Genomic DNA, 25161 nt, shown 5'->3' on the forward strand with positions numbered 1-25161 from the left:
GGATGATTTTACAGTGCAAAACGCCCCATCAGATTGTCATTGAATTATGAAATAAACAGGTAGGATGATATTATAGTACAAAACGCCCCATCAGATTATCATACCATTATGAAATAAACAGGTAGGATGATATTATAGTACAAAATGCCCATCAGATTGTCATACCACATAAATCATTTATTTTCTACCTCACATTAAACATTTAATTGAATTTCTTCCCCACATAAATCATTTAATTTCTACCTCACATTAATCATTTAATAAATCATTACATAAATAATTTCATTTAATTTCTACCTCACATTGATCATTTAATAAATCATTACATAAAAAAATTCATTTCTTCCCCACATTAATCATTTAATTTCTACCTCACATTAATCATTTAATAAATCATTACATAAATAATTTCATTTAATTTACCTCACATTAATCATTTAATAAATCATTACATAAAAAATTTCATTTCATTTCTTCCCCACATTAATCATTTAATTTCTACCTCACATTAATGAATTAACTTATACCTCACATAAAACATTTAATTCCTACCCCACACATTTTTTGCACATAAACACATTTGGGGTATTCTTTTTAAAATTGCAACATGTAAAATGTGCCCATCTCCTGCAGCTCTTGCACTGTACCTAAAAATAAGAAAGAGATAAACATATTAGTAAATGAGTATATTTGAAACAATGTAGAATGGCAAAAAAAGGAAAAGTATTGATTTTTTGTTTGTGTTTTGGTGTATGAATATTATAAGATGTTTGTATACCATTTCCATCATGTTTTTGTTGGAATTGTCTTCCAACATGCTGCAAATTACGCAGTAGTCCTCTGCATTACCTATAAACACATTTTATGTGTTAGAAGTTTCACACAAAATAGTTTTTTTATTTTATGATGAGGAATTAAAAAAATTACAACAGCACTCACCTCGACATTTAAGCAGTGTGCAGGCAATTTTCCACCTTGATGAGCTGACTGCCTCAGATGTAGTTTTTGTATTGCTGATTGTTCCACTCAGCAGATACTCTTCAGCAAACTAAAACATTGACAGTCAATATTAATCCAATCCATTACAACATCTTCAGACTTGAAGCCACTCAGATATTTGAACACATACATTCAAGACCAAAACTCCACAACTACTTGAATCCTCTTGCAAGTGGTGTTCCAGGGTGTTTAATTGCCACTGGGCAGGATGGTCATCCCACCCTGTCAGTTTTAAGAAATTCCTAGGTGTGGTCAAGACATTTATACTGTTTAGAAATGAACAGTCTCAACAAAGAAACTAAAAAATTAAACAAAGATGAAAGAGTTCTAAAAAGGTTACCTCCAGTTTCGCATAATTCTGCGTTCATAAGACATTTCATTTCCCATTGGGTCAATGAGAAGGACAGTTTTCTCAGGCATGTTGATTATCTAGAATACACAAAAAAAAAAAAATATATATATATATAAAAAAATAGATTCACCAAAAATAAAAAAAACAACAACTCTCCAGCATCAATAAAATAATTACACGAAAACTTTAAGCAACAAGTCCAAATATATGCAAACAACTGCGGAAACACTTAATCTCACATGCAATGTACTTTGAAAAATACACACGCACCACAAGAATCCAATGTGATTCTCCAACATTCAGAGGGCACAGCCAAATGTCCTCAGTGGGGAATTTCATCTTTGAAAAGTGTTTGTAAAACAAGTTTTTGAGGGTTTCAAAACACAAATAATATCTATTTTATTGCTTTTTACAAGCCAAAAATTACCTTCATTAGGCATCTGAACCGTCCAGTGAACAATGAAAATGCAACAACTGCACAAAAATGGCATACATTCTGAAGACAATAACAAAACATTTTGTAAGGACAAGGGATTGAGGGACAAGGGATTATAATTATTATAAAATAATTCAAATGTAAACACACACACACACACACACACACACACACACACACACAATATTGCTGCTCTTATTTACCTTGATACACTGTAAGGTCTGCACAGCAGTCAAAGGCTTTCCTACTTTTTGGCACTGGTCACATTCCAATACCTTTCAGGAAAAAAAGTTTTCTATTTCTATAATATTTTATATCATATAGTTGTAAGCTGACACATATATACCTCTACCTATATAAAATAACACATACCCAATTTTCAACATCAACTGACATGCCAAACCAATAAAATCTGGCACAGATGGCAGCACGTGTTTTGCCAATTCCGGTGTGCCCACCAATTGGAGAGGAATGCAATTCTTCAAAGATCACCCTGGCTTCTTCTTTGGTTCTGATGACTCTTCTGCTTTCATAAAAAAGGTCTCCATCTAGAGTGAACATATGTACCGATCAGGCATAACATGACGACCTTTCTAATATTGTCGGTCCAAAACAGCTCTGACCCGTCGGGGCATGGACTCCAGACCTCTGAAGGTGTGCTGTGGTATCTGGCAACAATATGTTAGGAGCAGATCCTTTAAGTCCTGTGAGTTTCTGTTGGGCCTCCATGGATCGGACTTGTTTGTTCAGCACATCCCACAGATGCTCGATTTGATTGAGATCTGGGAATTTGGATGCTAAATGAACACTTTGTACTACTCAGAACATTCCTGAAGCATTTGTGCTGCCACAGCCACCAGGGAATACTGTTTACATGAAAGGGTGAACATGGTCTGCAACAATGCTTAGGTCAAGGCTACGTGTCAAAGTAACATCCTCATGAATTGGAGGACCTTTGTCATTTTCTAAATTAAATAATAAAAAGTAATTTACTTATTTTTTAATATTATTTATGTCATATCTCTCAGAATCATAACACAATAATGCTGCAATAAAAGTGCTCATAATTTTGTATACTGATGTAGTGACAATCAAGTGCACTATAGGAACAAGGCTCCGGTTAGAATTGGATTTACCCTCAAAGACAGCGAAGCGCCTCCAACTGGGCCAATAGTGCAATTTCTCATGCAACTATTTTGTCACAGCTGTCAAATTCATAGAACCACAACTCAATATTATGTTACAGTAAAAGTGTTCATAATGTTGTATAGTGACAGTCAAGTGCACTAGGGCAATTTGTCATGAAACTGTATGTCATCATACCTTTCAGAATCATGGGATCATATCTTCATAATGTCACAGTAAAATTGCTCATAATGTTGCATGGTGACAATCAATTGGGCACACTGGACATAAGACACCAATGAAACTTTAACAACCCTAAATGGCTCAATAATGTGATGGCTCTTAACTCCATAACTGCAAAATGGTACAGTAACCAACAATGCAAGAGTTTCAATTAAATGCAATTTAATTCACATTCACTTGAATAATGCTTTTCACTATACATTTATCAGAGCAGCTATACAGATAATGCATGTTTCTATGTTCAAAATGCAAAAGTCTGTTACCAGATGATATCAGAAAGTAATCAGATAACATGATAATGTTGCATAATCATCCATGTTTGATGTTCTGGAGTCCTTATTCAAAGGTGTTGGATTATCTGACGTCTTCATTCATAACAGGCTGGATCCAAGGTGGAGCTGGTATAATGTCTAGTTACCTTGTAATATTGAAATTTATAAAGATTGTTTTAATTAGTGTATTAAATGTATTCATTAATACATAAAAAGGAGGACATGTGCAATAATAACAAAAAACAAAAAACCCCGCAGAATTAGTTAGAAAAAAAAGTCTTAAGTATAAGTAGCTAAAATCTATTAAGCTGAAATTAGCCTATACTGAAATTCATGTGCCTTTATATTTTTACAGTCTATTTTCGGTCGTATATTAGAGCTATTTGCATTTAATTCGTTTATTCTGAGAATAGACACAAGCAACATAACACTTAGAAAAAGCGTGAAAAAGAGAAAAAAACGCACGTTCACTAAATTGGGCGTGAATAAGAACATTTACATTAAAAGGATATTGTTGTAAAAGAAAATCAAGATTCCAACATGTATAATTAAACAAATAGGCTATGATTGATACCTTTTAGATTGAATTTCAGTGCATATCTTCGTAGGTTCTGCTTTTTGGACTTATCATACCCATCCGGGTATGATCCTACCGATATGTAGTTGTAGACTGAATTCCACTTATCTTCCATATCTGTTAAAAAGAAAAGAAAAGAAAGACAAAAAACCCACAAATAATAAACAGATAGATAAAAAAATCTATCTGTCTATCTATCTATCTATCTATCTATCTATCTATCTATCTATCTATCTATCTATCTGTCTATCTGTCTATCTATCTGTCTATCAAACAATCATTTTAAAATTGTCCACTAACCATGCATACCAAATTTTTGGTATGAAAAATAAAAACATAACGTTAGTTGGCTTCGTAAGAAGAACGTGACCGTAAATATTTCTCGTTACAGCTAAGTTAGCCGTTGGTATAAAACATAGTAAGAAAAGCCCTGGAAAATGTATAAACTTACCTACTACATGTAGAAATTCAAGCGCAATTAATAAAAAATAAACAGAAACCTTCATAAACACCTACTGCATGCAGAAATTCAAGCGCAATTGATACAAAATAAACAGAAATATTCATAAACTTACCTACTACATGCAGAAATTCAAGCGCAATTAATAAAAAATAAACAAAAATAGTTCAAAACTTACCTTACACGAGCGCCAGCAGCACGAAATTATGGGCGTGATGGTCAGCGTGTAAAAAATGATGCAATATTGATGTGCGCATGCGCAGTAAGCCCCGGTAGGACAATCTGACGGGTAGGATGAAATGTCATGACACCGGCGACAGGATCATGGGCGGCCAAGGCTCACTGATGCACGTGGGGTGCGAAGGCTTGCCCATGTGGTCCGATCAAACAGATGAGCTACTGTGGCTCAAATTGCTCAAGAGGTTAATGCAGGTTATGATAGAAAGGTGTCAGAATACACAGTGCATTTGTTGCTTATGGGGCTACATAGCTGCAGACCAGTCAGGGTGAAAATGTTGACCCTTGTTCACCTCTGAAAGCATCAACAGTGGGCACGTGAGCATCAGAACTGGGCCACCGTGACGTCACCCCGAACATATAGGCAAACAAACCCACTACAAGAAGATGATTCTCAATAAGCTCTGCGTAGCACAACGCTGTCTAGAGGCCCTAGTCAAATCAAACTTGAAGCTAATGATACTCAGAGGTGTCAAAAGTATTTATTACTCAGGTAGAAGTATAGATACTGTACTAGTGTTTAAAAATACTTCTGTAGAAGTTGAAGTATTAAAGTGATACTTCACTGCTTTTTCATATAAAACTGTTATTCTCTTAACTAAAACGAGTTGATACATACCTCTCTCATCTGAGTGCGTGCACTTAATCGCTATGACACGCGGTGACGATTTGATAGCATTTAGCTTAGACCACTAAGCCCAGTTCATTCACTATAGCCCCGTTTCCACCAAAATTACCCGGAACAATTTGTACCAGGAACTTTTTTACAGGAACTTTTCTCCCCCCCAGACCTGCAGCTGTCTGCGTTTCGACCGCGATAAAGTTCCGAGAAGATTAGGCAAATTAGTCCGGTGATGTAGGACTGCACGCGTCTGCTCCTCCAAATCAGTGAAGGACATGTAATCATTTTTAAGTGTACCGATTGAAAGGACTGTTTACATGAGACGTTATCTAAACCGATCTGGTGTTTACATGTGATGACTTTCAATCGCAATCATTTTGTCACATGCAGTTTGTCTGCCGCATCAAAAATGTCGCCGCTGTTTTCTCCAGCAGCTGAATGTGTTTACTGTAGCCATAGCAACTCTTAACGGCCACCAGGAATAATACAGTATTATTTATATCTATTTGTTGTTAAGTGTAATAATCATCCCAGAGAAAAAAATCTTCTGTCAGGCGCAGTTAAAGTAAAAACTGCCCGGGGCAATATACGTTGTGTCATTACTCCAACATTATCTTCATAACTCACGAAATAAAAAGTTTACCCCTCAGAAAAATTTACTTTCCTCTCTTGTCAACATGAGCGCGGCGCGCGCCGTGACGCCGTCACGTCATGTAAGGACACACACTTAAAAGTAATCGGTCAGGTCGTTTACATGGTGAAAAAATATTAATAACGAGTATGGAAGAGATTCAAGCTGTGCTGCTTTTGCTGGTTATGTATAGGTTTACGAGGTAATTAACAACGACAGAAAAGAGCACTAATATGCAGATTCAGCAGCATGCAGCATATTCAGAAAGCTTGTAAAGCTAGATTTAAAATGACAATATATTATTATCAGCTATTATGGACATTGAACGTGAGATGGCTGAGACGCGCGCCACCAGACAGAGAGCAAGACTGATATTTATTGAACGCAGAACGAACCTCGCAAAAGACTTTTAAAAATGCCTGTTGAACTTAAAAATGCTGCGTGAGCTCAACCAATCAGCATGTTCAGCGCCCAAGTCCCGCCCTCGAAAGTTCCTGAACTTTGAAAAAGTACTACCTCGCGAGCAGGGCCGTTTGGAGGGGGAAATATTTACCAGGAACTTCATTTATACCCTGGTTCCTGCGGTCTAAACACACAAAGTACCACCCAAAGTTCCTAGTTCCTGGGTAAAGTTCCTGTGGTGGAAACGGGGCTTATGGTACCAAACAGAGATCAAGTTAGAAGCGACCAAACACCTCCACGTTGCCACTATTTAAATATAGTTACATGAATAGTTGAACGATCAAGTATGATGACATAAAATAAAACGTGTCCCCATCCCCAAACATCTCCCCCTCCCCCCTATTGACAGAAATGAGAGAGGGAGGGGGAGATGTGAGGCAGGATGCTTCAGCCGGGACTTTTTACTGCGCCGAGTCGAAGTACTCTCAGAAGTGCTATTCCGCCATACATTATAGTTCCATTTTAACCCGCTAAGAAAAATGTCCAGTTTTATTTTGTGTCACCATACTTGATCGTTCAACTATTCGTGTAACTATATTTAAATAGGGAAAACGTGGAGGTGTTTAGTGGGCTAAGCTAAATGCTATCTCATCATCACCGCGCTTCAGAGAGATTAAGTGCACGAGAGAGGTAACTTATTTATCAACTCATCTTAGTTAAGGGAAAACATAATTTAATATGAAAAAACGGTGAAGTATCCCTTTAACTCAAGCTTTTACTTAAAAGTGCACAATGTTGGATTTTTGCAGTAAAATCTCCAAAAACCACCTGGCCATAGTGTTATATATTTTGTTCAGTTGAGTTCTTACAATATCCCAAATGTTTCCTGTAAATTGTGAGAAAATTGCTATTTTGGAACCGGGACGTCTGCTTGGCTTGCTCAGTTGGGGACACTAAAATTAGGATCCAAGTTATTCAACTAAATATACAAATAAAATTAATAGGTCTTATTTAGGTCTTATTTAATTCTATAAACTATTCACTGATCTGCCAACATTGTCGCTATATGATAAATTAAAATAAGCTGATAACATCACTGTTTTCGCCTGAACGACTGCACAGCTAAATCAAATTTTGTTGCAATAGTGTCCTGATTAACATTGTGAAGCTGCTTTGAAACAATCGGCATTGTAAAAGCGCTATATAAAAAGTTGATTGATTGATTGATAATAAAAGTCCTGTAGCTCGCAAGCCGAGCCGTGTGTTGCGCTTCAATCGCTCCAGCGGCCTTGCTAAGCTCCACAACACTCTAGACTAGACAGTATTTTCAACAATTGCCTGATTGTGTCTCGTCACCACGTAGCCAGCCTGAATGCATTTCAGATGCATCATCTTAACACGATCACATGATAATGCGTATCAATAGTACGAGTGTGAAATCGTGTGGAATGTATATGTTGTGGAACGTAGAAGCATGTTTTTTCTTGCATTTTAAAAGATACGTGAATAGGGAAAGAAACATATAAATATTTCTGTGAAAAAAATAGATATTCTTTTGAAAATGTTGCCAAGTTATTACTTCCATTATTACACTTATTTAATAAGTAAATTACACTGATCAGGCATAATATTGTGACACGGTAATATTGTAACACGGATTATCTCTTCATCACAGCACCTGTTTGTATTAGGCAAAGGCAAGTGAACATTTTGTCCTCAAAGTTGATGTGTTAGAAGCAGGAAAAAATCAGCAAGTGTAAGGATTTCAGCGAGCCAAATTAGCTAGACATCTCCAAAATTGCATCTCTTGTGAGGTGATCCCGGTATGCAGTGGTCAGTATATCAAAAGTTGCCCAAGAAAGGAATAGTGGTGAACCGTCAACAGGGTCATGGGTGGCCGAGGCTCACTGATGCACGTGGGGAGCGAAGGCTGGCCCGTGTGGTTTGATCAAACAGACGAGCTACTGTAGCTCAAATTGCTCAAGACATTCACAGTGCACATGTTTCTTATGGGGCTGCATAGTGGCAGACCAGTCAGGGTGCCCATGTTGACCCCTGTCTACCTCTGAAAGTGCCAACAGTGGTCATGTGAGCATCAGAACTGCACCACAGAGCAATGTGGACACTCTGTGTGCAGCAACTCTGCACACCAGCCTACCACCATGATGTCACCCCTTAAATATAGGCCTAACAGACTACAAGAAGATTATTCTCCAAAAACTCTGTGCAGCAAAACTGCTGTGTAGATCAGACAAATCAAACTTGAAGCTAATGATACTGGCCGATTTGCTGCTTATGCTGCACTGAACATTCCACTCTGTTGACGTCCCAATTCACAACTTACGTGTGACATCACAGACAAAATGTGAGGCCACTACGTTGCTATTCCCATCATTTTCACTAAATCAATATAAAATAATCTGATTTTAAGGAGAAAACATTACCTAATGAATGAATTAGTTTTTTATATATGTAGGCTAAGTTACTAAAAATCAACTTAAAGTCAATGAATGGTGTGGTTACGTGTAGGCTATAACCTAACTATGTTCGTATTAATAATGCAAACGGCCGATGTTTTCTTAGGAAATTTTACCACAGATTTCTTAGTAATTTATATATATATATATATATATATATATATATATATATATATATATATATATATATATATATATATATATATATATATATATATATATATATATTCAATGGCAATTCTATGTGTTATTGATTCAACAAGATGCTGAAAGCTATTGTGTCTATTGGGTTGAGATCTGGTGACTGTGGGGGCCATTTTAGTTCAGTTCAGTCAACTCATTGTCATGTTCAAGAAATTATTCAAGCTGTGACATACGCCAAATTCTGACTCTACCATCTGAATGTCTCAACAGAAATCGAGACTCATCAGACCAGGCAACATTTTTCCAGTCTTCAACTGTCCAATTTTGGTGAGCTCGTGAAAATTGCAGCCTCTTTTTCCTATTTGTAGTAGAGATGACTGGTACCCGGTGGGGTCTTCTGCTGTTGTAGCCCATCCGCCTCAAGGTTGTGTGTGTTCTCTGTCTTCACAAATGCTTTGCTGCATACCTCGGATGTAACGAGTAGTTATTTCAGTTGCTCTTCTTTCAGCTTGAATCAGTCGGCCCAGTCTCCTCTGACCTCTAGCATCAACAAGGCATTTTTAAAGTGTCATTTTTTAAATGACACTTTAAAATGACACTGTCATCAGTGACAATTCTATTAAAACATTTATTTTGACAATTTAGTTGATAATAATCGAATAACTGACGACAGACAAAGCAGACTCCCAGTAAAAGAGATGTATCTTAATCTAGGTTATTCTGTGACTTATGTACAGGCATGTGCATAAAGGCTACTTATCTAATAGCTCATATTTTAATTGAAGATATGTCATAAAAGCAACACTATGAATACAAATTGAACTATTTCACTCAACTATTGTTTTAACAAAAGCAAAGATGTCTGAAATATTAATCTAATTCATGGAAATACTGAATAATAAACCCTTTAAAAATAATAATAGCCAATAATAAGTTACAATATATGCCACTTCCACAAATCCCCAAAAACTATGTCCACAAATCCCTCATTAACAAATAGACAAAAACTTTAATAATCAACATACAATCACTATTTTCCACAGACATAAAATTATCAAATAACCTCAAAACTGTTTTACTGATTAAATCTCACAATTGTTGGAAATGACAAAATTACAAATAGTGTAGCTATCCCTTTTTTTTTTTAAAAGAGCGACCACTGAATTGAGCAAAAAATCATTTTGAAAGATTCAAATGATTCGGCAAATGAACAGCACTAATGAAACTACAATGACCAAGAACATGCTCGGGATTGCACTTCCCGGTTGTGATTGGACGATGGCCGATGATGGGTTACGTGGCATTGGAGTCTGTGCGCATGCGCAGTGTCCTTATCGCCGGTAGTGTCAAGATGGTGGCAATCAGAATGCAGTTTACACTTTATTTGGTGTTGTTGTTAAATATTTACAACAGTTTTGTGTCTGCGTTGTACTTTCATATCGGCGAGACTGAAAAGAAATGCTTCATAGAAGAAATACCAGACGAAACCATGATAATAGGTAAGTAAGAGACAGAATAAGCCAAGTTTGCAGTGCACGTTAATGCTTAGCCTAGTGCTAACTAGCAGATTGTCAGGAAGAGTTCATTCGATGGCAACCAGCTTTTGACTTCAGTTAACAAAAAGGAAGTTACAAAATATAATTTACACAAATTAACATTTAAGTAGACATCTAGAGGTTTACTTGTTTGGGTAAGCAACATTGCCTAATGCGCTTTTGTAACTGTAACTTAGTTTTTAAAGTAACGCCATAGTGATCCATCATGCTGTTACTTTGACCAAGTTAGACGAGGAGGAGAATTATGAGACGAATTTGATGTTGAAATATTCTGAATACACAAGTGACATTATATATTGCAAGTTAATATGGCACAACTCCTCATCTATCTCTAAGATACTGTGTTTATTGTATTTCTGTGAATTTTTTTACAGTTTGCTCTGAATTTTTTGGAGTCAACAAAGTCATTTATTGAATCCTGATAATAGATATAAGAATAAATTTAATTTTTTTTACAGTTTGCTTTAACCTGTTTATGCATAGGCACTCAAAATAGTTTACTGGATTCATTGATAATAACTTCTTGTGTTTAGTGCATTTCTATCACTGGATTATTATGAACAGAATGAAATTACTTTGTTCTCTTTCCTTCCAAGTATGTAATTCTGTTTTAAACAGGTAACTACCGAACGCAGCTCTATGACAAGCAGAAAGAAGAGTATTTGCCTGCAACTCAAGGACTTGGGATGTTTGTGGAAGTAAAGGATCCCGATGAGAAGGTCTGTTTGATTAAATATTTGTCAAAAATATAAGGCCAGTGTGTTTGGTTTTCATCTTGCTCATTTGCTTATCTTTTCTGGGTTTCAGGTGATCCTGTCCCGCCAGTATGGTTCTGAGGGCAGGTTTATTTTCACCTCCCATACACCTGGAGAACATCAAATCTGCTTGCACTCAAATTCATCTAAATTTGCTCTGTTTGCTGGTGGGATGCTTGTGAGTTCAGTTTGTGCATCACATCTTCTGGTGTCCTTAAATTCACCATTAACTTAAAAATCACAAATCGCTTTTTTAGGGAATATTGCAGCTTTTATTATAATATTCTATTAACAATTTTATTATAACGTTATTTATCGGTGCACATTAATATTTTTCAAATTTGTGCACTCATAATAATTAATCAAAACAACTATCTATCTACCTATCGCAACAACACATCATCTCTTCTCAGATGATGTGTTGTACTGGTGCTACTGTCATTAACCTTAGATGACAGCAATAGCAAACAGCTAAAAACATAACTTAGAAGATAGAAAGGTTATGTAATGGATTCAATGCAATCAACCAATCAGCTGTTAAATTTAAGTACACAATTAAATAATACCAATAGTTCAAACAATTGCCAAGCAATGATTCGTTGTTCAGTCTGTGGTATAAAAGGTCACATAGCTATAACAAAAAAAAAACTTAAGCAAGACATGGTCAGGTAATTTTTGCATTCTTTTGCTTTTGAATTTTCAATACAGCGTGTTCACTTGGACATCCAAGTTGGTGAGCATACAAACAACTATGCAGAAATTGCTGCCAAAGACAAGCTTACGGAGCTGCAGCTGAGAGTGCGACAGCTGATGGAGCAGGTGGATCAGGTCCAGAAAGAACAGAACTATCAGAGGGTAAGTGTCCTGCAGGTTTGCCAGTTAAGATCTGGCTTATTCAGATCCAGCTTATTCAGATCCACCGCAACCTTATTTTCGAAGCATTCTTCTACTGATGCAGATAGGACATGGTAGTGAAACACAATACATGCATAAGCACCACTTTTGCCATTGCCTTATTATCTGTGCACAAGTATGATCCTTACATGAATCTTTTCACTTTCAGTATCGTGAAGAGCGCTTCAGACAAACCAGCGAGAGCACCAATCAGAGGGTTCTGTGGTGGTCTATCGTCCAGACGCTGATCCTGGTGGCCATTGGCTTTTGGCAAATGAGACATCTCAAGAGCTTCTTTGAGGCAAAGAAATTAGTATAGAACTGTATTTGGATTTTTTTTTAAATTGTTGATAGAATACACACACCATTTTGAAGATCGCCTGATTCATTGTGGTAAAGACTGCTGAAAACTCAACATACTCTCAGTTCAGTTCCCGCCCTAAATTCCCCTGGTTTATAGTATACTGCATCAATTTCTTTAGTTTTACACTGCTCGTTTCAGTGCCACACCCCATGTAATGTGAAACTAGTATTGTTTAGAAATGCATTACAGTTTTTTTTGGAGGTGATAGTTTACAGGGTTCATAACACATTGCATAGTGTTTGCCTTACCATTTTTTATAGCCCCTTATGTTGTTAACAGTAATATTTGCTTCAGAAAGCTGATGAAGATATTAACTGGACTGTAAGTGTAATGTTTTCCTAAATGACCTTGGATTATTGGCGTAAATATTTACAAGACAAAAATAACTGTTTATCCTGGTGGCAGGTGTAAATTTCTTCTATTGTTTGGTTATGCAGTAATTAGTGTGATATTTAAAGTTTTCTTGGAATGAATGTTACTTGGTGTTTTCCTTTTTTATTCTTTATGCAATCCCCCCTCCCCCCATTTTTGCAGAATGATGCTTTTTTAAGCATCATTCTGATCAAGAACATGCAAGTATTAGGCGTTCTTCCTTTTTGATAGCTACAATTTGACAGTGACCTCAATGGTTTTGAATGTATACATGTGTTTAAAGTATATATTAAATAAATGGCAAAATTTGGTTATCAAAAGGTAAAATGTTTAATTATGAGATTGGCACATTGATAGAAATTATATCAAAAAGTTATTGATTCTCATAAATACTTACATTTCCAGAGTCTATTAATCCGACTGGTTTTGACAGATTTTAATCAAATGAGATTTCCTCAGTTCCCTATGAAATACGTTTTGCCATCTTGCACATACACTATTGTCATTTTTCTAGTTCACATCTTTTTTTTCTGTTGCCAGCTGCTGTAGTTGATGTAGAGATTTCACAGATTAATTGCCCCTTAAAAGTGATCTGCATAGAATACACTGTAAAAATCTAAAAAATATTTGTGATTTGTTTGCTTTTTCATTTACCGTAGCATGTTTTTGAGTGTTTTGTTAAACAGATTATTCCTCACTGAATTGCTTTGCCCTCACTTTTTTTTCCTTTGGTAATTTTAGTTCATAAACAGCCACAGGGAAATGGGTTTACCTTTTTAAATGGGGATAGGGAAGGGAAAGGAAAGGTTTGTTGGTGAGAAATCAACTCATACTTGCACTCAGAAATAAAGTTTGGCTCAGTTGTAATGTCCACTTATCATTTGTCTGTTAATTTACTTAAGGTATTTTTTCTGCTACTATACCTTAGTCAAATTGGCTAATAATATGAAACACTGTTGTGTTGATGACATTCTTACTGTGTATTCCAAGCATAAACGACGTTTAGGCCAGATTATCTGATGCTATTTTCATGATATAGAAGAGTTTCTAGAAAATAATTAGGCAAACTATTTAAAACCTTAAATACAAATGTAATTTGAGGGTTGAGATGACTGTCTTTAAAAATAAAAAACCCTGATTATCTATGCAACGAGTTAAGTTATAGTTGCATTACCCGTTCACAAGGTCGTTTGTGCCTATATAGGCCGCCTTCACATGCTACACGAAATCTTGATAATTCCCACTTCTAAAGTCGCGTGAAAGCTCATCGCATTCAAATTTTGAAATGGGGAGGGCGTTCATGCGCAATTATTTTTTATACATAGAAAACTAGTCTTTACGATCACTCCGAGAGCATAGGCAGCATAACAGCTGGGCGTGTTATAATACCATGGGAATGTAGGTGACTACGCGATAGCGTAAAATAATTACAGAACAGATTTTGTAGCATTGAACGATTCAAAAGAACCGATTCGCTGCAAAGAGTCGAATTTATCTCGTTAGTCATATTTATTACGTTACACTGCAATCAGATTTTCATTGTCCATATAACTAAAGTCTAATCATGTGGCTTAACTAAATGTGGGCTACCTACCTGTCAGGTCAGAAAATCCTAGGAACTTTATTCCGTACACTGTTTCCAGAGGAATATTTAAAAGACGGACGATTCCAGCCAGCGTGTAATTTTTTCTTTTGTCACAGTTCTCAGTTAAGTTTTTGAACGTTTATCGGCAATGACGCGCCGTACAAATTAAGAGCAGACTATATAGTATGTTCGTGACTTTTAACGCGTCGCCCTAACACCATTACGCGAGCTCGTGCCGTTCGCGTTTCATTTATCGTACCGTTATGAGTGACGTGTAACGTTAACTGAACTCAAGAAATTCTCTAATCAGACATAACGAGGATGAGTTAGGTTTATAATTGTGCTTTACGATAAATAGAATGATTGGTGTCGTGCCTGCTATGCAAGAGAACGTTTAAACAGCCATCTATTGAAAATGTTGTTTAAAGTTTTAGATCATTTATGATGGAAAGAGACAAAAGACACTACTGCAAACAAGAAATTTGATTTTGTAACATGTAGACGCCATCATTTTTAGCCCAAGGCTGTATATGTGAAGATATTAGGCTCTGCTTGCCCACTTCAGCGTGGTACAGTGTTGCACTGACAGGCACAAAGATGATGTACTCGTCACGGAGAAAACCTGTGCTGTATTTCAAAGATGATAGAAGGTAAACGCTTTAATCATAACATGCATACATATCAACATGTCATCAATCCCTCTATGGGTAGTTGACACATAAGCAGTAAAAAAAAGAAGCTTATTATGTAGTGTGAAGTCTGATGTTTGAGAAACTATAAGGGTCGCCAACTTGCCAATTTTTTCCCTTGTTTTTTAAAAAACATTTTTACTGAAATGTGTCCTATGGTGTGACAGAAAGAATGAAGAATTAATGGGAGTGTTGCACGCACCAAGGGGACAACAAAACTGTAACTATTTGAACAATTCTAAAACAAAAACTTACAATGTGCATATGTCATGGGCTTCATTAACATGACATTAATTGGGGCCCTTCAACTAATTAAACTTGTCAATGGAATTGGCCGATTTTAAAAAGGATATGGTGTCACACTAGTGTCACACCGGAGGACACCATGCTTTTCAGGGATAAAATGCTATCAAGTTCCTAAATGTTATGAATATTTATAAATATATGGATGAAAAAATATATATTGTCAATTACTAAAATAGACACTCGTAAAATTATGCCTGAGGTATTTATTAACATTTCTATGCTTTTCTTTTTAATTTATAAAAGTTGTAATTTATTGAACCATGCTTGAGACAGTAAAGCCAGATTTCGCTCAAAAATGTAAACAATCTAATGACCGTTCTATAGCAACAGGTCCAAAACAATTACATGTTTAACCATTTATTGTATTTTAAATAATGACTACCTATTATATTCATGTTTATCTTGTTTGACAGTGAAAATGTTACATCAAACATCCATATATTTAACACATTTCATTTGCTGAATTGCTGTAATAATGTTGATATGCTGGTGGTCAGTGGGTTTGTAAAACCCGCTCTGTGTATGAAAAAAATGGAACTGTGCCAGTAGTTGTTTTGTGTTTCAAAATTTCAAGAAGTGAAAGTCAAAGGGTGCAGCATCATGGTGAGGCTCAGTGAGTATGAGAGGCATAGTGAAGTTGTTAAGTGTGAAACAATAATATGAATAATTTTAACCCTGTAAAGCCTGCCATTTAAAAATGTGTATATATATATATATATAAGTATACTATTTGATACATCAGGCTTTTGTGGCTCAATATGGAGCTCACACTCTAGGAGGATAATAAAATGCATTCATTGTATTCAGAGACCCAAATGGAGCAAACATAAGTTTGGAGCAGTTACTGATATATGGCCAGAAAGTAAGATGAAAATTAATAGATCTTTATAACAGACTTCTCACATAAAATTATGATAAATATCAGTAGTCACTCTAATCTCCCAACAATACGTCTTTGTAAGATGATACTTTAAGCTGCAGTCTGTGATGTAAAAAAAAAATCATTTTTTTTGTAAAGTTTTTAAAAATTATCCAAAATAATTGAGCTAGTATTTAAACAGCCATTGTTCAAAATTATTCTTCTTACTTAGCCCAATTTGTGATGGTAAACTTATAATAATGTTATAATTTGAGTGGTACTGGTGGTTTTCAATAGAAAATATTAGCATGTCTTTGCGTCATTACGTCATGTCTGTATACATAAACGAGGAGTCTGGCTATGGTAGTATCACATGTGAGGATGCTGCAGGTGTGGATCATTTAAAGCCTTTTCTCACAGCAGCTGGAATAATTAAACGCATTATTTTGAAGGCATATTGTAATCCAGAAAGGAGCAAACAACAATCAGTGACAACTGGAGATTCACCACACCCAAAACCAAAAGTTTAGTCTGTACAGAAATTGAAATCTACAGAGGCCTGTTGCATGAAGCTAGCTGAACAAACTCTTTGGTTTCAGAGTAGGTTTAGAGTTGACAAATCCAGTTAAATACAACCTGGTTTAGATTAAGTTTAACCGTTTCTCAAAGCTTGGTATAAACTTTATCTGTCAACTCAGGTTTAATCCAGATTAACTCTGAAGCGTGTGCACCTGAAAGTGTGACATGTGCGGCAAACAGCCAATCACAGTGTCTTTGTGATTCACTTCATGCAAGAGAGAGGGCGCAATTGAGAGATCATTTCAATAATCATGAAATGAAATGCGTTTACAAAGTAGGAATAAACACTGCTGCTGCAGCGACAGTTTGAAAAAGCAGCTTAAAGAATATCTGACTATATCAATGCATGATGTGAATCAAAGAAATATGCCTAATTATAGGTTCACAAAGAGCTCAAATGAATACATGTTGTTTAAAAGTATTATGAATGCATGTTTTATATTCATATTAATATTTGTCTACTTCTCAATTCATAAATATATTATATTATAATTAAAAAAATTACATTTAAAATTAAAAGTTATTATTATTCGTATAATATAATAAATAATTTGCGCCAAAGTATGAGGAATTTTGTCTAACATTTTTATTATTATTATAAACTGCTTTAATTAAATACAGGGGGGTTGACTTTTGTGCGTGTTTGCTTGCAGCTGATTGGGTTTGGGTTTGCTTTCTCTAACCCAGAATAAAAACTGCTCCAGGGCAGGTTAGCCATCTAGTGTAAGTTACCATGGTGATGAACACCGCTAAAAACCAATCCACCTTCTTGAGCCCGAAAAACCATGGTTTGCTCAAACTAATCTTGAACTTACCTGGGTAACAACTGAAACCATCTTTGTGCAACAGGCCACAAGGTAACGCTAATACACACTATAGACACGCAATGCTGATGTTGTTTACAATTTGAGGGAACAAAGTATTATAATCAGTATAATAATTATTGACATGTTTTGATGTGATAAGAGCTAAGTGATAGTTAGATTCAATCACCGTTGGTAGTGCAAAATCCCTCAGTTGGTCAGAACAAAAGTTGCTTGTTCAGATGACATTTTCCGGTGAAAATTCTTCTTTTGGTCGTACTCTAAGACGTAGAATCTGTGATATCGAAGTACAGTATCCACACCGGTGTGGTGAATGAATGACAGCCACAAAAACTCCTCAAAACATTAGATTAATTCATGCTGAGGAGCCGTGCCAATGCACAACCCACGTAAAGATGATAATTTAAAAAATGACTGCAAATGTAGGTTTCAGACAAAGAGGCTAAACTTATGGACTGCAGCTTTAAATTAATAATTTTATGGTAAAAGCTCTGTTGTTTTTTGTATTATTGGGGGCAAAACATATAATGCAATGTAATACAATGATGATTGAGAGATATAACACAAATGTTCCTCACATTCCTTATTGATCATATTTGATAAACACATTTTTCTAAGAAATGTATATGAATAATCAATTTCAGTAAGTGTTCATCTTGTTAATGTTAATATCAATGTTAAATACTATATAAAAGCTATTCTTATGTTTACTTCATTAAAAAATCAATACATTTTTTTACAGGTTTTATCATGTTGGTAATTTAGAGGCCTTATAAATATTCATGTATCAAACATACAGTGGACTTTATGGGGTTAAGTCTGCTTGAGCAAGACCAGTTGTTTACAGATGCATGGGCTTCTTGAGTACCAACTGTCAATCAATATAATTAATGCTTGCTTGTGTATATTGTAAGTTGATTTAATTTATTTTGATTGATTAGCTAACTGAAAGCTTAATCTCTGAAACTCTTATTGCATGACTTTTAGGCAATGCCTGTTGGTTTTGCACTTTAAGTAGACGTACACTTTTAAAATTGACAGTATTTCTTTTCATATGAAAAATAATCAAAAGTACTGAGGGACTCATCTTGCACTTATTCATTTTGTCCAATCAAATGCTCTTAAGAATGAGAATGTCCTCCCATTAATACTGCCTGTATTAACCTGAATTCTATCTTTGATTTATTGCAGCACTTTCTTCCTGGGTTAAAGGGAAATAAGTCAGTTAAGCAATTTCATGGGTTATTTAACTTGCTTTGAGTGTGTCTAGAACTGCATCCACATAACAGCCAAATGCTGACTGCTGACTTTTTGGTTTGTAGGGACTGTTGTCCTTTTATTGAGTGATGCAGGTGATATATCAGGTTTAACTTCTTTTTTTTTCTTCACACAAATGCATTTGTGCTTTCAGTTTTCTGTCAAGGAAATGTACTGTCTGGAAACTCTTCGGGTTCTGCATGGTGTTGGTTTTGGGGTCCCTTCTTTGGGTACAGCTAACTTGTTCAGGAGACATGAGCCAGACTGTTGGATACAGTCACCTCCCTCATCAGCCCTGTCCTATAGAGAGACAGTCCTCCTCTGCTGATGACCCCTCCTGGGGCCCTCACAAATTGGCCCTCATCGTGCCATTTAGAGAGCGCTTTGAAGAGCTGCTTGTATTTGTCCCATACATGCACGCTTTCCTCAACAAAAAGAAAATACGTCATAAAATATTTATTATAAACCAAGTGGATCGGTTTCGGTAAGTAATTTTACTATTTTTCTTAACCTTTTGTGTTTGCTAGTGACTCTTTAAAGTGTCCCATTATTGTTTTTTTTTGTTTGTTTGTTTGATATTACCTTGACATTACCGTAACAATTTGATATTACCTTATTACCTATTACCTTTCATGTAGTGTGTTAGCTGTTTGTAAGTTTCAGTGATCAAAATGCATATACATTTAGTTATTGTCTACCAAATGAAAGAATCGATTCTGAACTGCTGAAACGAGTCATCAGTAATTTCAGTCTCACTTCATTCTTGAACTGTTGCAGGTTTGTTACAAATTTGCATTATGCCAGACTATGGTCTTCATTGGCTGCCTGAGAACAATGTCTACTTTGACCCGCCCTCAAACACTATAGTTGTAGCTGACACTGGAAGAGCTTGGTTTGTGTTATCATGTTGAAAATATGCTGTTTTCTGCACTGCGAAAGCAAATACACTTTGCATGGATGAGGACTCGAATTGATACAGTTACTGCTCATATCACTGCATATACAAGTGCTGAGGAAACGTCTGAAGATGAAATTCAGATATAGCAGTTTAGTTTCAGACTGGCACTGTACGCAGTAGACCAATCACAATAGTCTGGGCCAACAGACTGGTGCTGCGTTCCACTCCACTTTAAGACACGCACTTGCAAACTTCCCTAAGCACTTCCCCTTGGGGGAATCCCTGCCGCAATTTTGAAGTGCGTTCCACTTCGTGAAGTGGACAAGGGAAGTTTGTATGGACAGACCCTTGCTCCCTCGATTTTGACCGAGTGAGCGAGTCTGCTTCATATGCAACCACAATGCAACGCGATTGTGATGTCACCACATATCACGTTAATATACCCCACCACAAACAACTATAACTGTTTTTTTAAACATTTAAAACAACCCAAACACATCCATATACATATAGAATGCTGCATTAAACAATTTCGTAAAGGTAAAAAATAAATAATATATCAACTCCATAGTGGATTCCAAGTGATCAAGGGCTTAGGGCGTTCCGGTTCAGTCCATTTGCAAAGTTTCCGCCAGTAGTGGGCACTCATGCAACGTAGGCATGACCGCACATCCAAGTGAACGAGACGGAGGGAAGTTTGCGAGTGAATGGCATGATAAAAACGAACTGGAACGCAGCATGGGTCATCTGACTAAGCAGGGTAGAACAGTCACAACAGACTGCCAATCAGAGCAAAGTAAACCAATGACAACAGACTGGACCATCTGACCAATCAGAGCAGAATAGGCGTTGGAGAATGGAGGGGTTTAGAAAGACCCTTTATAGAACCATTTCAGACACAGAGAAAAGAGGTGACGCTACAATGTTTCTTTTGAGAAAATTGTGTTTTTTGACCTTAGATGCATGTAAATCTATTGGAGAGACAATTAATAACCTTTAAAATAGCATAATTGGGGCACTTTAAGGGAATACATATTTGTTATTTTTGTTGAAGGCAATATCCATTACACAAGTGTTATTATGGAGGAAAACTATTTGGTTTTGATTCCTTTTTGTCAGGTTCAATCGTGCCTCTCTTATTAATGTTGGCTACATGGAAAGTGGTAATGACACGGACTACATTGCAATGCATGACGTGGACTTGTTGCCCCAAAATGAGGATCTGGACTATGGATTCCCAGAGGAGGGGCCCTTCCATGTGGCCTCACCAGAGCTCCATCCCTTATATCACTATAAGACGTATGTGGGAGGGATCCTGCTGCTTACCAAGAAACATTATAAGATGGTAAGAAACCTGAATACATTTGGACATTTAGTACTGATTCCAGGACTACAGAATTAAATTGCAAATTACAATTGGTTGTGGTTTTATTTTTTCTCCCTGTAGTGCAATGGGATGTCAAACCGCTTTTGGGGATGGGGAAGAGAAGATGATGAGTTTTTCAGAAGACTAAAAACCGCTAAACTTGAGGTACAGAAGAACTGAACAGGTTTACGAGATTTATTCCCGCACTCCTATTTATAGGATTTATAAGGAGTTGAGGTGGTGTTTCATTAGTTAATCGTAACAATTCATATCTCTGCAGCTTTTTAGGCCAACAGGTATTACTACAGGAACTAAAACATTTAAACACATCCATGATCCAGCCTGGAGGAAGAGAGACCAGAAGCGGATCGCTGCACAAAAGCAGGTAAAAATAATTATTTAAAAAAACGCCCCAGACCTGCTCAGAGGTCTTACCAAGGCTGCATTTGTTTTAAAAACAATAATGGTGAAATATGTTTTATAATTTAAATTATTTATTGTTTAATAAATGTTTTTGTGATTTTATTGTGATTTTCTGCATTATTACCCCATTCTTCATTGTCACATGATCCTTTAGAAATCATTATTATATAGTCATGTTCTTGATTATCATTGAATGTGTTTCCATGACCAAGCATCTGCATCCAAGCCTTACATCACCATGTGCAATGGAAAGCATTGGATACAGTGGTGTAAAGCATACCCACTGGACTCCAGAACAGCAGAGACATGTTCTTTGCAGTGATGAATAATGCTTATAATGCAAAATAAACTTGAGTCTGGGTTTGGTGGTTGTCAGGAGAACAGTCTTTGCTTGACTGGATTGTGCCAAGAGTAAAGTTTGATGGAGGGGAGAATTATGGTATGGGGATTTTTCAGGAGCTAGGCTTAGCCCTTCAGTTCCAGTGAACTCTTATTGCTTCAGCATACCAAGACAATTAGCCACGAAGCAAAAATGCTTCGGGAATGGTTTCCCGAGAGAACAATGCGTTTTAGGGGTTGACTTTGCCTCCCAGATTTCAATCCAACCAAGCATCTGTTGGATGTGCTAAACAAACAAGTCTAATACAAGACTTAAAGGATCTTCTGCTAAGATCTTGGTGCCAGATACCACAGCACACCTTCTAGAGTCCAAACATCGCCGGGTTAGGGCTGTTTTGGCAGCAAAAGGGGGAACAACACAGTCATAATGTTATGCCTGATTGTGTGCGTTTTTTTTTGTTTTTTTGTTTTGGTTCACTACATAATTCCAGTGATTTAATTTATTTTGTTGTTTATTATTATTTTAAGGTGTGAGAACGTGTTGATAATAATAAAGACTAGGTATGTCGACAGTGTAACTGAAACTTGCAATCAAATAAGCTTAGTCTTTCTAAAATGAAACCAAGTCAGATAATTTCTTGTTCCGATCAGTAGATGTCTTTGTCTTGACAGCATTGTCATTATGCATTGGATTCATACATGTCTTCTTTTGGCAGGAGCAGTTTAAGGTGGACCCCGAGGGTGGCCTCACTAACCTCCGCTACAAGGTGGAGTCCAGAAAGGAAGTGACCATCAGTGGAGCTCCGTGTACTGTTATCAGCACTATTCTAGAGTGTGACCTCAGTCTGACCCCATGGTGCCAGTCCAGCTAATATGCTCGAGCAGGACCTGTAGCGCCATAATGTCATGTCCTTCTGTGGTGGCAGGAAAGCTTTCACAGATTATTAGTGACAGTCACACCGTGATTGTCTAACCAAACGAACTTGATTTTGTGACTGTGGGGAAAGAACTTTTCTCTGAGGTTTAATTTTTATAGGACAGTGTTGTTGACTTCATTCATGATGAAGAGCTGCCTCATTTTTGAATTGATCTATGGACCAATGTCAGGTACTGCACTGAGTTTCATCATCAACTTTGCAAATACGAGCATCCAAATCTCAGCTTTTTAACGAGTTCATTATAGTTTAGTTGTAGCGGTGGCCTGTTTTGGACAGTTTCTCTGAAAAAAAAATGTTTCTTTTTTGCTTGAATTCATGTCTTGAAAAGGACAATGTTATATGAAATGGGTTTAAGGGTACTTTAGTTGTATTTGCACAATATTCAGTATTTATATATATAAAACTAATTTTAAGTTTTTTTTTTGTTTGTTTGTTTTTTTTGCCCCATGTTTCAGAACGCATGGAATGCTGTTACAACAAACTCACAGGATTATGTAGAGAACTGGAGGCATGAAGCTATATCCAAAAATGGCTTTTGGTGCATATGTTAATAAAATTTAGACACCACACAGTTGTTTTTATTAGCAATGCCTGAACATAAACTGTGAATGAGTACTGTCCAAACTATGATGCATTATTGTGCCTGTGGCAACAAACTGCTGCACAACCGCAAAGAACATGTTTGCCAAAAATAAAGGAAATATGACACCATGCCAATGCAACAATTACTTTGTCTTTTTAAAATACAGGGTCTGCTTTACATTCACCAGCAGAGCAATATAATTAATTTGAGTGTGGAAAGACATAAATGTGAAAGACGCATTTATTTGTATATTCTTTAACACAGTTGATTCCCACAGTTGATTCCTATCTGGAGATAAAAATCTAATGGATTTCAAGGGAGGTTTGTGTACATAGTGTATCCTGTTGAGCTCCACAACATTGAACTGTTAATAAAGTTTGCTGTGCTGTGCTTTCATGGTTGCTTATTTTTTTCGTGAGCAAGTTATAGTCCTTTTAATGGGTTATTAAGCTGGGTTTTGTTGACCGCCTTAAAGGGGCAAAAGTTTGGACGCGATTCATAGGCCACTTTGTGACTAGAAAGAAAAAATGTGAGTAAAGCTGGAGGCAGAGGGATGTGTCTTTGGTGAAGCTTAAATAGGAGTTTAGATTTTTGAAAGTGTAGGCCTATCGTCTCGATCAATTTTCCATATATCAGTTATAACAATGCAAATGTTTTAGTAATGGTCACCCACCAAACTCTACTTGCATGCGTCAAAGGGAATAACATTGTTCTGGCTCAGTGATAACACGCACAAAGTCGCATATGGAACAGACACTGAGAGAGAGCTTCAACGATGATTCGCATGTCTAATATCAGGAATCCTACTTGATAATGTTGCATAGTGATCGTATTTGTTAGGACTAATCTGAAACGGAAGATTAGCCCGCGGTTTATCACAAACTAAATTGTTTGAGATGTTTTTACTAAAAGCAATATACTATGCCAAGTTTTGTCTGAAGCACACAATGTATAAGTTTTTTTATAGACGCGCGTAAAAGCGATAGCCTACATTTCCTTCGAAGGTCTAATCCGAAACTTGGCGAAAGAGCTCTGATCGCAAAGATAATTTCCATTAAGTAATACCATAGACAATAATATTTACCATGGTAACATAGGCTAGGCTACTGCTTCAAAAATAGTTAGTAGCGGGCTATATAGTAATATATTAGTGTATACCAGGCCGACACCTGCACTGGGATTAGGCCATGCAGTGATAATGTCAAGATGATTTTAACTATGGAAATTGCAATGCTAATATCAAAGAAATAAATTGGAGGCTGCAGCAGAAACTGAAAGTGGTTTGAACTTCGGAGAGGGCTGCATAACACAAGTTTTAACAACAAATCCCGCCTAGTTGTTCTTTGCTTAAATTAGCATTTCGGGGGCTAAATATCACATAATTAGGGTCACTTCAACTCGCGTTGCGGGAAAAGCGCGGGCTGAGCAACGCAGCTCTCGCTCAGAGCGGCTCGACAGATCACATGCATGGAGACAGTGTTGGGTTAGTAAGTTACTCTAAAAAAGTAACTAGTTAATGACATCTTCCATAGTGATTACTGTACAAATTAGGCTACTCCTTCCAAAAAGTATTTAATTACTTATTATTACTAATTAC

The 25161-nt window shown here is 36.5% G+C and overlaps 2 protein-coding genes across 2 annotated transcripts; both read left to right on the top strand.

Annotated features, from left to right (window-relative positions):
* The first annotated feature begins 10250 nt into the window (after nucleotides 1-10250).
* On the top strand, nucleotides 10251-13789 carry tmed9 (transmembrane p24 trafficking protein 9). Its single transcript, XM_067457806.1, has 5 exons — nucleotides 10251-10476; nucleotides 11152-11252; nucleotides 11341-11466; nucleotides 11997-12143; nucleotides 12352-13789. The coding sequence occupies exons 1-5, from the start codon at nucleotides 10263-10265 to the stop codon at nucleotides 12499-12501; spliced, it is 738 nt and encodes a 245-aa protein (XP_067313907.1). The 5' UTR covers nucleotides 10251-10262; the 3' UTR covers nucleotides 12502-13789.
* A 328-nt stretch (nucleotides 13790-14117) lies between these two features.
* b4galt7 (xylosylprotein beta 1,4-galactosyltransferase, polypeptide 7 (galactosyltransferase I)) lies at nucleotides 14118-23960 on the top strand. Its single transcript, XM_067457805.1, has 6 exons — nucleotides 14118-15153; nucleotides 19172-19501; nucleotides 21035-21260; nucleotides 21363-21446; nucleotides 21562-21666; nucleotides 22760-23960. The coding sequence occupies exons 1-6, from the start codon at nucleotides 15101-15103 to the stop codon at nucleotides 22913-22915; spliced, it is 954 nt and encodes a 317-aa protein (XP_067313906.1). The 5' UTR covers nucleotides 14118-15100; the 3' UTR covers nucleotides 22916-23960.
* Nucleotides 23961-25161: the final 1201 nt, after the last annotated feature.

The sequence above is a fragment of the Pseudorasbora parva genome, chromosome 11, assembly GCF_024679245.1.
Source record: "Pseudorasbora parva isolate DD20220531a chromosome 11, ASM2467924v1, whole genome shotgun sequence".
NCBI classification, from domain to species: domain Eukaryota; kingdom Metazoa; phylum Chordata; class Actinopteri; order Cypriniformes; family Gobionidae; genus Pseudorasbora; species Pseudorasbora parva.

Excerpts from the sequence above, each read along its gene's own strand:
- tmed9 (XM_067457806.1), top strand. The coding sequence starts at position 10,263 with ATGATGGGTTACGTGGCATTGGAGTCTGTGCGCATGCGCAGTGTCCTT. Across the intron at positions 10,477-11,151 it reads AGACGAAACCATGATAATAG|GTAACTACCGAACGCAGCTC; the intron begins GTAAGTAAGAGA and ends TGTTTTAAACAG. Across the intron at positions 11,253-11,340 it reads TAAAGGATCCCGATGAGAAG|GTGATCCTGTCCCGCCAGTA; the intron begins GTCTGTTTGATT and ends TCTGGGTTTCAG.
- b4galt7 (XM_067457805.1), top strand. The coding sequence starts at position 15,101 with ATGATGTACTCGTCACGGAGAAAACCTGTGCTGTATTTCAAAGATGAT. Across the intron at positions 21,261-21,362 it reads CCAAGAAACATTATAAGATG|TGCAATGGGATGTCAAACCG; the intron begins GTAAGAAACCTG and ends TTCTCCCTGTAG. Across the intron at positions 21,447-21,561 it reads TAAAAACCGCTAAACTTGAG|CTTTTTAGGCCAACAGGTAT; the intron begins GTACAGAAGAAC and ends ATATCTCTGCAG.